We start from the raw sequence: 21492 nt of genomic DNA on the forward strand, positions 1-21492 counted from the left end.
ATATAAACATAAGTATAACAAAAATGTTAAAATAAATAAAAGATATGACACTTTTAAAACCTACATAGTAAAAAGATTACAAAATTATAAATCAGCTGCAGAGACATTTGTAGCAAGACAGTTCATAATAATACAAATCAATGAAAAACAGAGAAGTCAAGCAACACAAAAGAATAAGGAGGTAAGGTGAACAGATAAGAGTATTAAACAGTTATAGAAAAATAATTCAGATTATCGGTAAAAAGATAATGCCATCATTTTGTTCAGACTCCACTAATAATTAATGGTCCTGATATGCAGTGGGCTCACAGTGGAGAAAGCTGCAACGTAGTTCTTCTCATAACCTAACATAGTGCAGATGTGTGAGGTAGTCAGCATAACAGTACATATGTGAACCTATTCCTGTCCGCTCAGTTCTTATAATTGTTGAGCTATGCACCAACACAGGACATTAACATTTCTTCAGAATTTGATGTCACTGCAGATAATTAATTAAGGGCATTGTATCAGCTACTCAGAATACAGGAAGGGACCATTTCCAATAGTTCAGAGTCAGTACTGACAATATTAGCCATTTTCCCTGCTTATCAGAAATATTACTAGGACTCCTTCCATGGTCCATGTTAATAGTGAGTTATATACATGAGAATCTGCCATTGCGCCAAACTGTGTTAGCACATAGAGAAGGATACCTTTTTCATGAATCTGAATACATCTGCTGTTAATACTACCAAGCCCCAACAGAATATTGCAACACCCATAAAAGCCACAGCCTGCAGAATTTCAACCATTTGAACTATTTAAATACTTAGGCTCTAAACATTGCACAAAACATACCAATATGAAAGCAAGAATATTTTAAAAGGTGACAAATTAATATAGACAAACACTCAGGGTATTTAAAAAAGATGTTAAATCCCACTCCTCTTTTCTTGATGTACTGGAAAATATTAGGGTTCAACCAAACACCGTAATAATGGGCAGTTTCAACTACCCCACCATTAACTGGGAAAACTACTCATGTACCAACTCCTTCACACAACACTTTCTGGAATTCATAAACTCCAGTGCCCTGGATCAACTTATCCACACCCCCACCAGGGGCAACAATATCCTAGACCTAGTCATGACCAACATGAGTGACCAGTGTTCCACACCTGAAGTCAACTCCTCGTTGGTTCGATTCGACCATAAGCTAATCAATCTTGATATCCACATCCCGCCCCCACCCCCCATTAAGGAAACCATGGTAAAAAGATTCTCCAAAGTCACCATCATACTTCTTAAGACAGAAGTGGTGAACTTCATGACATCCATGCAGATGGACAATACAGTAGTGACTGCTGAATCCTACACAAATGCACTCTATAAGCACTTACACGAGTGCATGGATCGTGCTATCCCAAACAGAACCAAGACGCTATCCCCCCAAAAAAGGAAGCCAATTTGGTGGTCCCCTACCATAAACAAACTGTACAACAGAAGGAAGAAATTGTTGCAAAATTGAGTAAATTCCCATGAGTGGAGGAGCTCCCTGGTCAGCCTCAGTAAGAAGCTGAGATCCCTTATAAGATCCTCCAAAGTGAGCTATGAAAACAAAATTACCACTGATTCTAAGGACAACCACAAAACTTTCTATAGCTATGTCAAGAATCTCAATGGTGACACCCAGATCTGCTCTGAGTTACAGCACAACAAAAATTACAGAACCAACTGATACTGCCAACATCCTGGCAGATAGGTTCAGTGCTAACTTTACCCACCCTCACCCCCTAAAGGGCCCATCTCTATACCAGAAGAATGCAGAGTCCCTATAATCACAACTACGCAGGTAAAAGCTGCACTCTCTAAAGCCAAAAACACAGCATCCATGGGACTGGACAACATCCCAGGCTGCATTTTACATGAACTTCAGAATGAACTGGCTCCCCAACTAAGCACCATATTCAGTCATAGCATCACATCAGGCTTTGTTCCCAATGAATGGCATACAGCAACAGTTATCCCATTGCACAAAGGGGGAGCCACCACTGATCCCAGGAACTATCGACCTATTAGCCTGACGAGCCTGGTCTGCAAGGCCATGGAACATATCATCATGGAACTCATAAACAAAGACATTTGGTATCCTCCAAACTCTGGATCCCACCCAGTTCGGGTTTGTGAAAGGCAGATCATACCTCCTGAACCTGTTCATCTTCTTTGAGGCAATCACCAAAGCCGTAGATGAGAGTGAGGTGGTTCACACAGCCTATCTTCACCTTGCCAAGGCTTTCAACACCATCCCCCATTCTGGAATTATAGCTAAACTCACTAAACTAGGTATAAATCCCTACGTCACAAGATGGGTTGCCAACTGGCTCACTGACAGAACCCACACTGTAAAAGTTGCACACTCCAAATCTGACCTCAAACCATTGACAAGTGGAGTACCACAGGGTTCAGTCCTGGGACCTCTCCTGTTTGGTATCTATTTCTCTGAAGTACAGGCTAACACAGAAGGCCTCTGGCTAACAAAGTTTGCAGATATCTGCAAACTAGGAACCATAGTCGAGTCCCCAAATAATGTAGAAATCCTACAGAAGGACCTCGCTGAGACAGATGTCTGGTGTCAGAGCCATGGCCTCAAGCTCAATGCCAAAAAGTGCATTGTCATCCCCCTTGGTAAAAACTCTGTACCCATGAACTACTACATAAGACAGCAGTCTACTTAACACCAAATGTGTGATAAGAGACCTTGGGACCCAGGTGGACAGTAGTCTGTCCTTTGATAGTCACATCGACACAGTAATCAAGAAGTCCTTCTACGTTGCACACCTCATCATAAAAGGGTTCTCATCCAGGAAAAAAAGAGGTCATTGTTCCCCTCTACTCGACATTTATTAGATGCATTATAGAGTACAATGCCCCTTTTGGAATGTACCTCACAAGACCTCTGCAGCAGCTGGAAATGCCACAGAAGTACCTCACAAAGAGGATTACTGGCCTCAAACAGATGCCCTACACTGATCGTTTCAACAAACTCCAGCTTTACTCCATAGCATATTGCCTACTCCGAGGTGATCTCTGCCTAACATATAAAGCTATGTCAAACCCAGGGCTGTTAGACATGTTACACCTAAAGAAATCCCAATCCCTCCGAGCTACATGCTCTAGGGACCTAAACCTTGTCACCACAATAAACAGGACATGCTGGAGGGATAGATTCCTGTCCCAGAAACTTCCCATACTCTGGAACAGGCTACCCATCTATGTCAAGCAAAGTTCTTCATTAGCACTCTTCAAGAAAAATCTTGATGAGTGGATGGGAAATAGGAAATACACCCCGGGGATCACTTCTGTGTCTCTGCTCGACAGTGGCACAGGAAAATAACTTTCTTGGGTGGCGTAAGCCAGGGAACCCTGTTAGCGAGGCATACGTAGGCCCTTGGGCTGATAGCCTAGTACCTACCTATAAACCTATGAACCTATATAGCGAAATAAATTAAAACTGAAGAGTTTTAAAATCCAGATAAAGTGCAGTGCCCGGCTTTATGTCCACATAGACTATCCTAAAAAGAGCATACATCGGGGACCTGTAAAACAGTTTTAATGACTGCTTGCCCCCCCAGATTAGAGAAAATTGCTAGTTCTACAAGAATTGAGCAAAATCCACTTGACAGCCTTCTGAAGGTCTCTTAGCAAGTTCTAATATATGCAACCAATACAGACTCTGCTTTATATTTAAAACAGACTTCATTTATGTGAATTATCCATTTGAAAATGGAAACTAAGTCTAAATAGGTCCATAAGAGATTACTAAGCTAATAGCCTTAGGACCTTTCCAAGCCTAGCTGTGTAAAAACCCATGTACCCTAATTGACCATAGTTAGATGGTCATTGTTAGCAGAGTGATTCTATGATCAGGACTGACTGCCCTTTTCAATGAGGGACATAGGTGCCGCCCCCAGGGTGAATTTGCAGTTACCCATCCAACTGTCAATGTTGCGCTTAAATAGGGTCATTAAGGAGCCCTGGTTCACTTGAAGTAGGAGCTTATTCCAGAGTACTTTCAATCTCTCAGAGATATATCTGTCACTCCAACATGTTTTGTTAATGCCACAGGCCAGGCTAGTGATTGAGAACCTTTTGGATTTAGTGTGTCTAAAACTTCTGGCACAAAATAATTCAGTGCACTTCACGTCGGCAATGAATGCAACAGCAGTGTCTTTGATAACTCAGGTGATGGTGATCACTGGCATGTCATCCAAAATGTTGTGGGGTGTGCCACCTTTGACACACATGTCATAGGTTCACCATCACTGGGCTAGGCTGAGATCCCTAAAGCCAGTGATTCTTGTCCCATTTGATTTGCGGATGTGCAACATTTCCATTAGGGCAGAGTTAGAGACTGCTCTGTCGGCCAGGCACAGGTTGCTTCTCAGCAGCCTGCATGATAGAAAGTACAGTGACAGGGCTTTCAGTCTTTTCATGTAAGTCATGTTTTGGAGGCCTTGGATTCTCTTGTTTAGGAACCTCTGTGGTCTCTCCGGTTGCTGGAGGTGTCTGGTGAGATATATACAGGAAGGAGCATTGTACTCAATCAGTGGTCCAATAGGGTTGAAACTGAGGAGGTATAACTGCCTTAGTCTTGGATGTGATGTCCTTATTTCTGAGATGCATAGTGTAGAAGGCTTTCCCTACCATTATGGACACATGGTGATCAATGTTTAGATTGCTATCAACCTGTATTCCCAAGTCTCGCACCACTGGGTTTGAGCTTAGAGGGGTGCTATCTATATCATAATTAGCAGGGCTACTTCTTTTCCAAAGGGATAATGAGGCATTCTTTTTGTGTTTAGTTTTAGTCTGTGACTTTGGCACCAATCATTTATCTTTTTCAGCCCCTTCTGTAACTTGTCTACATTACTGGGGAACTCTATTACGCCCAGTTTGCAGTCATCTGCAAACTTTGTGAGCCACAGGCCATCTACTTTTGCCTGGACCTCAGAGAAATAGATTCCAAACAGTAGAGGGCCCAGCACAGATTCGTGTGGTACCCCACTGGTAACTGGTCTACTGGTGGAGGAGGACTCCCCAACTTTGACAGTTTGCATTCTGTCGGTGAGCCATTTGGCTACTCATCTAGTGATGTATGGGTTAATCCCCAGCTGGGATAGTTTCTCAATGATCCCAGAGTGGGTGATTGTGTCAAAAGCCTTGGCTAAATGAAAATAGGCAATATGTACTGCTTTGTCCTCATCCAGGGTTCATAGGTTCATAGCTTTGGTGTCATTCTCAAAGAAATCCACCAGGTTTAATGAGCAAGAGCCACCCTTTACAAAACCAAACTGGGTCGGGTCAAGAGTGTGAAGGTTGCCTGTGTCCTTGTTTTTTAAGGTCCATGATGATTCTTTCCATGACCTTTCAGATAAGGCTGGTTAGGCTTATGGGTCAATATTTTCCTGGGTCGGTTGATGGCCCCCTTTGTGCAAGGGGATCACTGTTGCTATTATCAACTCAGCAGGAATAAAGCCAGTGCTCAGGCTATGGTTAAAGACAATGCCAAGTGGTTCAGCTAGATCTTGTTTTAGATTGTTTAGTAAACAGCCTGGGATGTTATCTGGTCCCATAAAGCTGTGTTTTTGACCCTGGAGAGTGCTTGAATGACCTGTTCTTTGGAGATACTTGGCAGAGGACTGGTGTCAGGAATGCTTTGAGGTATGGCTGGTGGGGTTAGGGGCGTGAAATTATTGCCAAAACTGTCAGCTAGCAGGTTGGTAATTTCCTCAGGTTCAGTGTGTGGTACCGTCCACTATAAGTTCAGCACATAGCTGGGCATTCCCTTTTAGGTTTCAGATGTAGCTAAAGAATGCTTTATCATTGTCTTTAGCTATGAATGCTAATTTAGTCTTGTAACTAGCTTTAGAGGAGTTATATTAAGATATCTGACTTGTTCAAGGCGTGGAGGGTAATTCTTCCTCTGTTGAGTAAGTTTCCTTTTGTTCTTAGATATCAGTTTCTTTCTTTTGTTATACAACTTATTTATACTTGCAGTCCGTCAGGGTGGCTTGTTGTTTGGGTGTACCTGGTTTTAGAGTCATGCTATATAAGTCAAGTTAACTCAAAAAAACAAATCAAAAGGTCTAACAGTTCATAGTCATTTTTTTTGGTCAGAAAGCTGTATGGAAAAGCCTTCAATAGTTGATTTTACTCACTACATGCCCTTACCAGTAAAGCTGATGTCTCCATGTTGGACAGGTCACTACATGTGTGCCTCTCTCCCCAGTACATCTTCTTTCTGTTTAATAAGGTGAGTTTGGCCACAAATTCTTTGGCCAATGGCTAGTTTTCCACCAGCTGTGGCAATATTTGGCAGCATGTCCCAGATGGAAGTAGGTATAGCACTGTGATTGCCTAATGCTATGCAAATTATCTGTCACCTGAAGTTTCTCCTTAGGTTTACCAGTTAAGTTGGTATTCATAAGGCACTTTGCTTTCCTCTTGGTACTAGGGTGAACTTTGTCTTTGTGCATTCATTTTTCTGAGATTCAGTTTCTCTTTGGTATTTTACAATTTTGTCTCATGCTCTGATTGAAGTTCTCCCACTGTCTGTTCAAGCTGATTCACTGGTATGTATTTTATATTTCTTCATGTGTCTTAGTAAACAAATTCTGCTGTTCTCTAAGTTCCTTACAGGCTGAGTCCAGAGCCTTACTCAGGTATCCTTGCTCTAATTATGTGGGGATAGAGGTACACAGTTACCATACATATACAGTACTACCAACTAATGCATCCCTATTAGGTATGCACCTGGCCAGCTGAATTTAAATTTTTCTCTCTCCAGTTCACTGTATTTCTGATTAACCACATCAGTCTTTTCAGTTCTGCTTAATTGGGCTTAAGGTCTGTCATTCCACTTTACAGATTCTTCCACTTAGTGGCTGTATGTTTGGCCATTTCTTTATTGAACTCAGGCTGCTTGAAGCTCTTATCTCTTTCCAGGAGTTGTGTATTAGTCATTGGTCCAGCTACTGAGCTTTCATCTACAGAGAGACTTTCCTTTGTTTGTATTACTCTTAACAACATGCTGTAAATTAATTTTGCCACTTAACATTCTCTCTTTACCCTGCAGCACATTTACAAAGTTTTTGGATTTTCGTTTCAGTTCTGGGACACATTTATTAAGTGCAGTTAAGCTACTGGTGTTCTACCCTATTTCTTTGCACAATTCTCTTTGAATAACCCACTAATCAATGTAAACTATTTACTTTCATTCATGTTTTTAAAAGACTGGTCTACTTCACTGCAGTCCGTATGAGTCTGTAAACAATTCTTAATTCTATTTCTGGCCTCTTGAAGTCATGCTTTTGGTAAGTAATTCTGAGCTTACATGTTCTGATGTTTCATTTTAGGGAAAACAGGGAACTATTAATCTTTTATAGCACATGTCATATTTTACTTTTACACCATAGGCATATATTTTCTGTTTTGGGTTTGAGATAGCCTTTTCTTTTGGCTTTCACGCTGCAATAGTGAATCACGTTTTTCTTTTTGATTTGTGATGTCTCTTGACTTAGCACTGTGAGGCTTAATTTGATGTTTCACTATTCCCGCTTTTATAGAAAGTTCAGAGAGAAATTGGACAAATCAGCCATCTCATTTTCTGCTTATAATTGGCATGCTTTTTTTGGTCAAGGTCAGCCAACAACCTTGTAAGTCTGTCTGTAATTTATTTTCATGCACAGAAGTCATATGCTCCACCATATCTGAGTTCCTTGTACTTGAAGACAGTGCCCACTATTTTAATATTCTACACTCTCAGTTAATTCTCTGACTTCTTTTCCAATGGTTTATAGCATAGTGTGGTAAGCCTTTTATTTTCGTTCTTTTGGTTCACCCCTTGTTGCACCAGTATTTTTCCTATAAAAAGCTCCAGTGCTTTTTATACAAATTCTTGCTTCTTGACAATAGTCCGATTCTGTACTTCAGCACCGTTTGTTCCACTTTGCTTAGAACCAGAGCCAGACTCTTCATTTCCAATTAAGGTTTCACTTTGTACACTTGCAACACTGGATCGCAAACCATACATTTGTTCCTTTCTATCAGACAGTCTGGTGCAAAGCACTCCCATTCCATTACATCAGATTAGTTGGCCATCCCTACTACTTTCTCTGGTTAACTCGGCCAACTCACAACCAGTGTACCAAGCTTGTACACATTTTTTTTCCTTCTTGCTCTTTATAGCACCAAATCTCCTTTTCAGTTTCTGAGGGTTTATTTTCAAAAACAACACTTCATTCTTGCCTCACATAGCAATGAGCCTCTCTTTGCCATTAGAATGTTTAACCTTTTAGAATGAATACTGCTTTCTTATTTACTCAGCAGTTAACCCTTTCTCCTTTCAGATGGTTTACCATTTTAAATTCAACTATCTATTCTTTTTTTAAACAACTTTATTGAATTATCACTTTTGACATAGGCAAATATAAATTTATATAATAATAATCAAACTGTATTAACAAACATTAACAAACATACTTCACACATATTGCTATATATTATATAACCTAAGCAATATTACATTCAATGATCTCAATTCCACTTGTTTTATCTTGGTTACTATATTGCACTCAGCAATAATCTGCTTATGTCCTGTCATAGGATTTAACCTTTTAAAAGCAAAACGTTTTTCTGGTTTTATCATCAATGAACCCCTTATCCTGTCAAAGGGTTTAAACTTTTAGACTCAACACTTTTTTCTTGCTTTACTCTCTTTTCATAGAGTTTCACTTTTAAAAACTTTACATTCCATCAACTTTGGTTTCAGAAAATGACAGCAGTGTTTTGGTAAAGGAATTTTGTCATGTAGAGTTTTTGTTACAAACCTTTTAGTATATCTCTACAGAGAACTTACATGCTGTCCTTTAACTGTCACAAAGGTCCAAGTAACCTGTTGTGTGAGATGGTGAACTTTGCCCTTTTCCCAACTGTAGTGCGATCTTGGAGTTGGTATATTTAGTTGGGTGTTGTGGGGGGGGGGGGTATATATTTTTTTGTGTCTACAAAGTGAGATTCCATAATATGTGATTTTGACAAAATGAGGTAAATCCATATATATGTACACACACACACACACACACACACACACACACACACACACACACACACACACACACACACACACACACCTATCCCATAATTCAGTGATGTAAGTCACAGAAACCTATATAGGTACTTGTGATTTCATTGCGTTACCTTATGATGGGTTTCATTGACATACAAATTATTAACTGACACCCAATTTGGTGAACCCAGTTCGTCAAGTCATAGCATAGGAAAGATGTGTCTTATCCACATGCAGGTCCCACTTAGTGTTTGGAAAGGAGTTTTGCTTAGTCATGTTCAATTAATCATTTGTGATGTAATTGCAACCTGATAAACTAAGACAAAATAAAAAGAGACAATCATATATATGTGTAATATACTCAGTCAATCATTTTCTGATTAGCTTATAAATCCAATTCAATGTTTTTTTGGAAGATTTGAAGGCTATCTCATAACTCAACTGTTGCAAGTCATACATGTATTCAACAGTTATTAAAAATGACATAATTTTCTTTAAACAGCTTTCTCAAGTTTATTTACATTGGACAACAAAAAACTTGCTTCCTCCTAGCTGACAAGGTAAACAAAATAAATTCCAGGTCAGTATAACAGCTTCAGGAAATAGTCCATCTGTGCAGAAATTCTTCACATCTGTCTCTTGAATGTCCTGGATGCAAGTTCACCCATGCTGAGACATACTTTGGTTTCAAGGGGGATAGGGTTTCCTCACAGGGTACACACAGACCTGTGTGTGGTACGCTCGTTGCAGACAGCCTGCACTGATTGAATGTCTAGTTGGTACCTGTCAATTATTTGCTGCACTGACAATTTGTTTAGTTGCACAGTTGCAGCCTTGCACTGACATTAGCTAGTGCCTTCTGGGGCGCACAACCACATCTTCATTTATGGTTTGTATCATGCAGCCAGTTGCATTTTTTTTTTTTTGGATATTGTTATGGAATCTGGCAGAATATGTAATAGTAGCTGTTGCTCCTTGAGGTCCATAAAGCATATGCCGAAGATTCCAGAAACAGAGTAGCAGTTTGTTGCATTTAAGTTGCACTGGGTGGAATCATACGGGCATGTGCAGAATCCATAAATATCCTATGCTGCATAGCAAAATAGTCTGTGTGCCTTAAGCATGTTTTCTGAAATTGTGTCTGCAGCAGGTGTATTGAGGTCTTACTTCGGCATGCTGCTCTGTCCACAGATGGCTTCCACGAGCTTTACAGAATCCAATTTATTGTAACAAGATTAATATGTTTTTGCACTGACTAGACCCCTAGTTCTTCAACAATGCACACACACACAGACACACACACACACACACACACACACACACACACACACACACACACACACACACACACACACACACACACACACACACACACACACTGCCTCAGTCACAGCTGAACATTGCAAGAATGGCTCTTATGCCACAACTGGTCAACAAAGTTATTAAATGCAAGTATTATAGGTTCATAGGTAAATATTAGATAATCAGTCTGCAGACCAACCATTACAAGCTAAGCCAATAACCCATATGCAAAAGTTCCTTCCAACCTCTATGAAGCAGTACAAAACAGAGCTTGGAAGAATTTGAGTCTTTCAGCCCAATTATCTACATTTACTTTGAAGGTGGGAAGGTTGACATAGCAAAGGTTTGTTCCAGACATGGAGGATACGCTATGTTTTGAATTTTTCATGTCAAATTGTCTTGCATATTGTTGATGAAGAGTTAGTTATTTTAACCTGATATTTGTCCATTTGTCCTGTGAAGGAATAGAACATCAATTAGGGTTGGATCTTTCTTGGCTCAGAATGAAACAGTTTCCCTTGGGGGAGTCTATAAGAAATTGAGTATAAATAGGGGACTGCTAGTCTGTTCTGATAACTAAGATTTTTGAGGCCACACTGATCTTTTTAGTTAGGAACCTCTGAGATGTGTCAAGCTGAGTTACATGTTTAGACAAATACATACCCAAAGGGGCATTATATTCAATAATAGGTCTGATGAGATATGAGTAAAGGGGAATTAGGACTTCTTTGGAACTTAGATGACAAAGAAGGCTTTCCTCAACACTGTGGTGACATGATGGTCTAAAGATAAGGAATTATCAACAAGAGTGCCTAGGTCTACAATGACAGTGTCTGTTTGGAGGGGTGTGTCACGTATACATTAGGGAAATCACCTACAGATTAGGGAAACATGTTTTATGTACCAATATTAACTATGCTGCATCTTTTGCATGGTTTACTATTAAATGCTTGATTCTCAGGTCGAGTTGAGCATTCATCAAAACCTTTTCCTGAATGTTGACTTGTCAAATAATGGCAAGCCCAAAACCTATTTCAAATGCCAAAACTCCCTACTGCTCTAGACCCAGGATCAAGTGCTAAAATGGGTGCAGAGGTACAAGTTGCAACAGTTGATAATGTCTGTATTTGCCATTCTGTTTGTCAGAATGTGAGGTTCAACCTTCCAAGTATACAGCATGTGACTGTCAACTGTTTTACATAATTGGTTTGAAAACATTGTCCTTACACCAATTGTTAACATGGTCTGACACATGTTGTAACAGTGAGTCAGTGGAAGATTGAATGACAGCTCACAATTTACAGTCTTCTGCAGACTTAGATAACTGTAGGCTAGGAGTGTTGACCTGAAGATCTCAGAAATAGATGTCCAACAGGAGAGGGCTCAACACTGGGCCATATGGTACTTCATTGGTAACTTTTTTGTTTTCAAAACAGGCACCTGCAATTCTAATCACATGGGTTCTGTTAAGACAACCAGTTAGCTATTTACTGTACAACATAGGGATTTATATTCAGATCTACAGCTTTCTCAATAATTGATACATGAGGAATAGTGCCAAAGGCACGAATCTATGAATCTATAAAGGCCTTGGCCATGTCCAGATATGCTGCACATACTTTAAAAACTATTCACAGCGTTGGTCAAATAAAAGAGGTTAAAGAGGTAGGGCATTCCTTTGTCAAAGCTAAATTGATGCAAGTCCGGGGTTAACAGATTTTCAACGTCCAGCTTAATGAGGCTTGAGATAATATGTTCCATAGCTTTATATATGAGGCTATGTGACTAATGGAACTATAGTTGCTGGGGTCTGTTGTTGGGCTACACTTGTGCAATGACATTATAATGACTATTTTCCAGGTTTCAGGAATGTAACCAGTGGAGAGATTTAGATTAAACAGGTTGCAGCCCACATCTGGCTTTCATAATCAGGCAACCTGGTAATTTATCAGGGCCCATGGATGATGTGGTATTAGATTCTGACAGGGCTAATGGTACTTTCATAGTAACTAAATGCAGTGGCTCTGACTGAGATACCTATAAAATAAAGAAAACTATGGACAGAGTAAAATTTGCACTAAATTTGTAAGCTATATTTGTTACTTCCTTTTAATCAGAGTGGGCAGTACTACTGTGAACTATTTCTGTGTAATGTTAGTTCATAACTTCCTGACATAGTTAAAGAAAGATTTGTAGTTATTTTTTTTTTTGGTTTATTTGGCTATTTTAAGTCCATATTTAACTTTCAGCTTCCTAACCATTCCCCTTTACTAGTTTTCTTAAATGTGCTGTTAATGCATGTAGCATGAGACTTCTTATAAGTATTAAGTCATTTATGTTTCCTGTTAAATAATTTAATGATACTGGTGTTTCACCATACAGGTCCTGAGAATGCAATGTGCAAAATATGCCAAATGCTGTTCATAGAGTACAAAACAGGAGAGCAATCATAGCATTAGCTGACATCAGTGCTTTTCACTGGCAGTGATAGGCATGAATGGAAAATGCAAGACAAACATACAGGTCATGTCAGCATTAATACAGTTTATAACAGTAAATTTAAAAAACTGGCCAGGGAACATTGTTTTAATGTGTATGTACAGACACTTTTATACATGGTTGATGGCAATTTGTAACCACACAGGCTAGTAACTGTAATCACTGTAGCTGTATAGAACTGTGATGATGATAGCAGTGATATATATTTTAATATCATAAAGTAAAGTATGATTGACATAGTTCCCTACACTCCTGTATAGTCATGGATTCACATGCATGCTCATATACCGACAGGACTATATGTTTACAGTAGTAACCAATGAAAAATTGAATTTGATGTGATGCAAGAATGGCAATGGTAAGTATGTTGCAGTGGCATGTTTAACAAGTTTAACAATCGTGATACATGCAAATACAGGTCATTTAAATGGAGACACATAGTTTGCACATAAGTGTAATGGCCCGTTGATGGAATATGTTCATAGATTCACAGGTACAAACTAGGCTAACAACCACCAGGGCCTTTAAAAGCCTAGCTGTGCAACCCAGCCCAATTATGTCCCCATGTAACATGATCAACAATTTGTAGGGGTATGTTAGTTAGGAGGTTGCTAAAGGTTTAGTGTGGGGGTATATTATTTAGGGAATATTTACTGTCTGCCTCTCTCTCAGTGACATGGGGGCCAAACCAGATGTGAATTTTTGATTTTTCATCGAATGGTCAAGGTTTCATTTGAAAAGGGTTTGAGATGGACTCTGCTTTCCATGGATGGATAGCCTATTCCAGAGTGTGGGGATCCTTTGAAAGACACATTTGTCTCTCCAGCATGTCCTGTTTATATTGCAAGCAAGTTAGAGCTGAATTTCTCAGCCAGAAGAATCACTGTTACTCTGCTTTGTGAAGGTGGTACCATTTGCCATTAGTTCAGAACACTGCTGTGTGTTACCTTTAAGGTTTTTGACATAGCTGTAGGAGGCCTAATTCCTGAGCCATCTGACCCGTAAATGACTACACCTTAAGTTCTTCTGGAGTACTTCCCAACTCAGAATGTCCAGGAAACACCTTCTGCCTCAAGATGGATGATACAGTTTTACTAACGCTAAAACACAGCAAAAAGTAATCCTTGTGTGCGACACAACAGCAAAAAAATTATTCCCTACCTAAGTCACCATACAGCATATAGCACAGAGAAATTTGCATATGCAGTGCACTGATGCAGTGCGAAGATAGCATCTTCATTTTTCACCACTGAACTCATCTCCCATTACTTATGTTCAATGCCTAGTGAACGTGAGTCAAGATTGGCTGGCTGAACTATGTGGTGATGTGTTGTATTTAAAAGTGTTCCTGGCTAAAGGTGATATGGCATCCAATGAGGATCACAATGTTCGTAGGACTACCACACCTGATAGCAGAGATGCAGTGTAAAACTGTGTTTCAAGTCAGAGAGGTTATGCATTGTTAATCATGGATGGTGATCTATATGTGCAGAAAAACAATGCAATGGCAGAAGATATTGAGGATGTTGTGGGAAGCTGTCTATATGTTGTGGAAGACATGCTGTCACTTTCATACACTCACTGGGGAGTTACTTGCATGGTCTGGACCCCACGCTTCAGAAATATGTAAAAGTACAGGGACTGAAGGACCACACTGTGCTTATACATTACCAGCACTGTGAGATAAATGCAAATATGATGGCAGGTACCTCTGCTGACTTATGTATGCATGTATCAAAGAAGGCTATGGTTCAGGCAGCATGTAATATGACAGTGAGGGCAGGAGGTGATAATGTCAGGCAGCAGGTATGCTTGGATTCTCTTCCTCTTATGGATCGGCATATGTAAATCATTACATACATCTGTGATCAGGAGCTATGTGGAAAACTGCAGCGGCATGACTGTGTTGTTGTTCTCCATCTAAAAAATCTCATTGATTTGGCCTCTGCAAATCTGTGTTCGTCATTGCCACATGTCTTATAGATTCATAGGTGTTTACTAGGCTAAAGACCACAAGGGCCTTTTTAAGCTTAGCCATGCATCCTAACTCCCTGACAAGTTCTGATACCCTTGATAAGTGTAAGTATGGGCCTGGGAGATGAACCATTTACAAGTTACCTGTTTTCATTAGAAACATAGATGCCAAACCAGGGATGAATTTTTGGTTTCCCATCCAATTGTCCAAGTTGCACTTGAATTGGGTTAGGGAGGAACTCTGCTTCACATGAATGAGGAGCCTGTTACATAGACAGTGTAGTCTCTGGGTACATACCCATCTCTCCAGCAGGTCCCATTTATATCACAGGCAAGGTTCAAGTCTTTAGAATTGGTAATTCTGGTGCTGCTTGTTGTGTGGATATGTAGGAGGTCCATCAGAGTGGGGTCTGACAATGCCCTGTATGCCAGGCATATATCTCCCCTCAAAAGTCTGTAGGAGACAGAAAACAGGGAGAGGGCCTAGAGGCAGTCTGCAAAGGACATATTGCTTACACACTACAGACCACTGTAGACACGTGATGATCAAAGGCTAAATCACTATCTATATGTGTTCCTAAGTCCCTGACTACTGGGTCAACTCTAAGGGGTGTGTTGTCAATATGATAGTTACCAGGGATGGATGACTTCCCAAAGGATACTATTATGCATTTTTTGGCATTTAGTTTTAGTCCATGGCTCTGTCACAAGTTATTTGTCTGTGTCAGCCCCTCCTGGACAACATTTGTGTGAGATTCAATGACAGCGCATAATTTGTAATCATCTGCAAATTTAGTCAGCCAGAGACCACTGACATTGGCCTTGACTTCTGAAAAGTAAATGCCAAAAAGGAGCAGTCCAAGGACTGATCCCTGAGGGACTCCACTGTGACTGGCCTCTTTGTAGAGATGAACTCCCCAATTCTAACTTCCTGGGTGCTGACTGTGAGCCAGTTGGCTATCCAACAGGTGACATACAGGGAGGTACCTAACCTCCTGAGTTTGTCAACTATGCCAGAGTGGGGTATTGTGTCAAATGCCTTGGCCAGGTCAAGGTAGGCAGTGTGAACGATTTTGCCTTCATCCATTGCTTTGGTGACCTTCTTAAAGAAGTCCACCAGGTTGAGTAGGCATGATCTGCCCTTGACGAAACCAAGCTGGGTTGGGTCCAGTGTCTGGAGGTTTACTATATCTCTATTGATCATCTCCATGATAATTCTTTCCATGGCTTTACATGTAAGACTAGTGAGACTTATGGGTCTGTAGTTTCCAGGGTCTGTAGATGGCCCACCTTTGTGCAGAGGGATGACTGTTGCCTTTCTCCATTCATGAGGCATGAAGCCTGCTTGGAGGCTGCAGTTAAACAGTAACTCCAGAGGCCCTGATAGGTCATGTTTCTTGCTATTTAGTAGGTATCCTAGGATATTGTCTGGGCCCTTTGATGCAGTGTTCTTGGTCTTAGAGAGAGCATTAAAGACCTGTTCCCTAGTGATAGTAGGGGGAGTTATATTTGATGATATTTCCTGAGGGACGGTTGAGGGGGAGAGAGGAGTAAAGTTGGAGCTGAATTTATCAGCCAGGAAGTTTGCTTTATCTTCTGGCTCAGTACAGGTGGCTCCATTTACAATGAGCTCTGCACATAATTGTGTATTACCTTTGAGGTTGCGGGCATAGCTAAAGAATGCTTTGTGGCTGTCCTTGGCCTGGGAGGCCAAACTTACCTCAAATTTGGCTTTGGTAGACTTTTTTTGTTCTCTGAGTTGTTGATGAGAGTACTTTTATCCTTCTAGGTGCTGCACCTCCTAATTTTTGCCATGACTTTCATCCTCCTGTTATACAGCTGACTGATTTTGTGATTCCACCAGGGTGGCTTGATTTTTGAGTTAGTTCTGTACTTCTTCCTGGTGGGTACAGCTATTAACATGCTTGTACAAGTTTTCTGTGCACAGTTCTGCATAGGTAAAAGTGTTCTCATGGTTTATAGGGGCTTGAAATTTTGCCAGGTTCTCACTTAATAGCAGGAGGTTAGCCTTACAATAGGTTGAGCTGGGAGGGGGGGGTCAAGGTTTTAATTTTACTTCAAAGGAGACCATTTTGTGGTCTGACCTTTTCAGGAAAGGCATTACAGTAGGGGGTGTGCAGCACTCACCCATATTAGTGAGGACCGGATCCAGTATGACTGCACCCCTGGTTGGTGTATTAGCTATTTGGTCCAAGGGGTTTGTGTTTACAAAATCCAGGAATCTCTGTGCATGTACATTTGATGTCATATAGGATTCCCAGTTAATAGTGTGGTAATTAAAGTCATCCATGAATATTGTATTGGGTTGGATGGTTAGTGTTTCGAATAAGTTTAAATACATGGTATGAGTTTCCTGGCTGATAGAGGAGGACCTATATCTTGCAAGGAAGGAGTATTGGGTTTTCCCTCTGGTGATTTGAGCATTGAGCAGCTCAAGTGCATTGTCTTATTTGACCAGCCTTGAATTATATTTACTTTTAATGTAAACAGAGACACCTCCACCTTTAGTCCCTGTCTGTGAAGTAGCTGGTCTAAATGCATGGAAGGCATTAAAACCCTGCACTGTTGGTGTGCTGTCTGCATCTTTAAACCATGTATCAGAGACTGCACAGACATCAGCATTCTCTAGTGTAAAGAGAGCTTCCAGGGAGTGGAGTTTTTTGTTTAGACTTCTAGCATTGAGCAGTAACACCTTTTGATTTTCTTGGTTTTGATTTGCTATGTTAGAAGTACTTTCAGTTTGGCATTGCTTAAAAAAGGCACTATGGGGGAAGACAATGTTTTAGTTAATATTCAAAAGACTACAGGGGAGAGGTGCAGACCATCCCTGGCAAAGCAGCGTGGTCTGTTGACCATCTCCTTCCATGCCGACAAATATTGCACCCCCTTAGAATGACACCAGAAATGAAGCCAATTATTAAAGTCAATCATCTTTAGTTTGCACTGTGGCATCATCCTTGGAGAAGGTAAAATGCTGCTCAATGCTAGGCTCATACCAGCCTGAGACACACATTCCGAGAGCTCTATGATGTCTCTGTTCATATAGTCTAGGGAGGTACATATCAGGTCATTTACATCCACATGGACTATGACTATGTCATATTGGTCATTGTGGTCCAATGACCTGAGTGCATGCGTAATGTGGCAGATCCTTGCCCCTCATAAGCAACTGACCACAACTTTCTCCTTACTCAGCCTGGTGAGTAAGGGCCATACTATTAAGCAGCTGTATTCTATCTACACATTCTTAAATGTAGGTGGAAGCACTAAAGATATATCTCTTGTGTTCTGTCTGATGAATATGTAATTCTAATTTGTTGAAATGGTCATCAGTTTTTTTATAAATGCCAGTAATTTTAAACTGTTTAGTTTAACTACAAGTGTTATGTACGTCAGTCTAGACTGTTCATTAATGCTTCAATTCTTTTAACAAATAATTACTTCTACAGCATACTGCCACTTTGAAGGAAAGTGTTGGTAAGAAAGCTCTCAGTAATGTTTACACTCCTTTGATCACTAATGGTAATATCATGGTAGACAGTGGTGTGGTGCAAAACTGTTTAGCAATAACCAACAGACATATGCTAGCTTCATCACTAACCAATTATATCTCTTCCAAAATCTGGCCCATTTTTAAGTCATTATGAATTGACAGATCATTGTGGGTAATGGTGCTATATTTATTAATAACAGAAATGCAAATATTAAGGAGACAGATTTAAATATGATAATGTAGAAACAGATGAAAAATACCACAGATCAAACAAGCTTGGGGTACTTATTATGGAATGTTTTCCAATGTTTGTTTTGAGCAGTAGCATACCCTATTACAGGCTGGTTTTACAGACCTTTCACAGCACCAAGACTTGATAAATGTACCTCCAAAATGCCATTTTGCATTGCTAGTTGTACACTTTATAACTCCTTCTATGTAAGGCACAGTCTAGTCAAGTACATGGGCATTACTGTGTTGTTAAGAGAAAACATTTGAACAATACTTTATTTAAGTAAATGGATAAATAACTCAAGCAAGCGTTGACAGAGTGAGAAATAACCTTCTATGTGTAAAAGATCCAAGTAATCCGGTCTTCTGAGACAAATAATTCAGTTTATTACACAGATAAACCACGATAAGCGCTTTCACTAACTAGTAGCTTCTTCAGATCACAAAACGTTTTGTGATCTGAAGAAGCTACTAGTTAGTGAAAGCGCTTATCGTGGTTTATCTGTGTAATAAACTGAATTATTTGTCTCAGAAGACCGGATTACTTGGATCTTTTACACATAGAAGGTTATTTCTCACTCTGTCAACGCTTGCTTGAGTTATTTATCCATTTACTTATCTTTTTTATAAGCAAGCGTGCTGTGGCAGTAACCAGCATTTTTAATTTACCTTTCAATACTTTATTTAAGCTTACTTTGTCTTTGCGACTTGTAATGGTTTAAAAAAAATCAGTTTTTGTGTGGTTGGCTATGTAGTACTTGATGTTAGAGATGGAGATGTTGTAACCTTGTTTGATGTTAAAGAATTTAAATAGCTAATACTTTTGACATATGTGTGCCCACTGGTTCCCATGAAAAATGGCTATGGCATCTTAGAGAGTAGACTTTTCATGTACTGTTTCTGCACTTTGTGTATTTTAATCACCTTACATTTTCTATTTATTTATAATCATACATTGTTTCTTATTCTTTGGTTCAGTGCTCTATTTATTTATACCTTATTTTATTAATGACAATTTTTCTTTAATTGACGCTATTACAAGTGTGTATGATGATGTACTTGTTGGTTTCATTTATGATTATTACTAGATGTTTTAATTGTTTTGATGACTATTTTTGTACCACGTATTTGTCTGGTTTTAACTTAATTACCATTTTGAAGAGGACCACACATACTGATGAGAGCACAAACCAGAGTTACTTTTGGGCAATAGTGTATTATTTATCCACAACCTTCAGTAGCATATTGGGTTTCTCTGTTTGACTTTTTGTTACAGTGATATTGCACTTTAGGACATATAGTGCTTACATTTACTTTTAATTACTAATAATATGAATACCACTTTTATTTTTAAGGAAATAAAATAACTCATTTGTGCAGTTTTATCCATTAGATTTCATTTTTTAAACTTTGTTCAAAATGTGTCTTCCCATATATGGTTAGTTTTTAAGATTTTTGCATATATTTTTTTCTACCTATTCTTCCTTTTCATTAGACAGCTATTTACCTTCACATTATCCTAATTCCGACCGCATTCTTAAGACATTTTCTTTTTAAATCTACCATGCTTCTTCAGTAGTGCAATTTTAAAATGATGTATTTCATTCCTGCTCCCTTAATACTTTTACATCACCTTAATGACATAGTAAGTACTCATTGGATTTTTATCATTTGCAACCTCCTTTTTTTCCTGCTTTCCACATCTATATTCACTGAAAATGGAGTATGAGCTCTTCAGATTTCAGGAGGGAAGATATATCAAGCTACTATATCCTCAAAAAAATAAAATAAAAAATAAACAGTAATGATGATATCTAACATATTTTCACTCCAGGTGATAGCCGCCACATAGGGACAACTTGTAGCATTCCATATATTTAGCAACAAGCCATGAAACCCTTTCAATAAACTTTTCTAAGGGAAACAGGAACAGCAAAATACTGAACAAGCAGGAAGACTGATTTAGATCATATTACCTAATGATTTATATAAAGCATTTTCTGATGTAGACAAAAATGTTGATTTTAAAGTTTGCTTGCTGCCCATGTTTGACAATACAGTAATGGTGTGCAATATAATACCAAGGCTAAAGAAATGATGTATCTCACTAGAGAAAAATATTGCCCAATTTAAGGATGCATTTCTAGACAAGAGAAAACAATATTAGTCTTACCAGTGTTCACCATCCTTTTTAACATTGTAAATAAGGGCTCCTCTAGTGAATGTCAGTTCATCTGGTCTTGTTGCTTTATAGTCATATAATGCTTTTACTATTCCTTGGGGCTAGGAAAAAACAGTTAATAATTAAAGTCACAAGAATCAAAACGGAATAATTATTGCAATATCTTATCTCATATAGTTGCATATAAAACATGACGATTAAAACATCATTCCAGTTAAATATCACACAGATATGACCATCCAAAAATCATTGATCTGTGTTTAAGAAATTGGAGACACGTTATTAAAGGAAAGATTCTTTTACCTTTCAGAAGACATAGAAAAATATACGCATTGTCATTTAAATGAATGATTCTTCTGTTTTTCAGAAGAACTGTAAAATTTACTTCTCTTTCTCCCTTTTCTAGTACTAAGTCAATTACATTTTGAAGATTCCATGATACATCTCAGAACAATGGGAATTATTTTACTGAAATTCATAAAATAAGAGCTTTGTAAAAAGACCAGTATGAAAAATTAAAATAATATTTTATAAGAAACCACTCAAAACATATGAAAGACTGGTTTTCAAATAGTCTCTCTAATGGAACAAAGAAAATAACTCGTGTTTAGTATAGGGAAGAGATTTAAAAGTGTACACTGAGCAAATGTTTCTCACCATGCTTTCCTTTCCTGTTCAGTTCTT

General features: G+C 39.1%; 1 protein-coding gene across 2 annotated transcripts in view; it reads right to left on the bottom strand.

The window, feature by feature from the left end:
• PLCG2 (phospholipase C gamma 2) overlaps positions 1–21492 on the bottom strand; it is a 1878649-nt gene that overhangs the window by 312256 nt on the left and 1544901 nt on the right. For both annotated transcript variants that reach the window (XM_044081788.1, XM_044081789.1), the window contains exon 23: positions 20800–20909. In XM_044081788.1, the coding sequence (XP_043937723.1) occupies positions 20800–20909 (110 nt within the window). The remainder of the gene's footprint in view (positions 1–20799; positions 20910–21492) is intronic.

Source organism: Protopterus annectens, chromosome 8.part1 (assembly GCF_019279795.1).
Source record: "Protopterus annectens isolate FY-2018-M chromosome 8.part1, PAN1.0, whole genome shotgun sequence".
In the NCBI taxonomy this organism is placed as follows: domain Eukaryota; kingdom Metazoa; phylum Chordata; order Ceratodontiformes; family Protopteridae; genus Protopterus; species Protopterus annectens.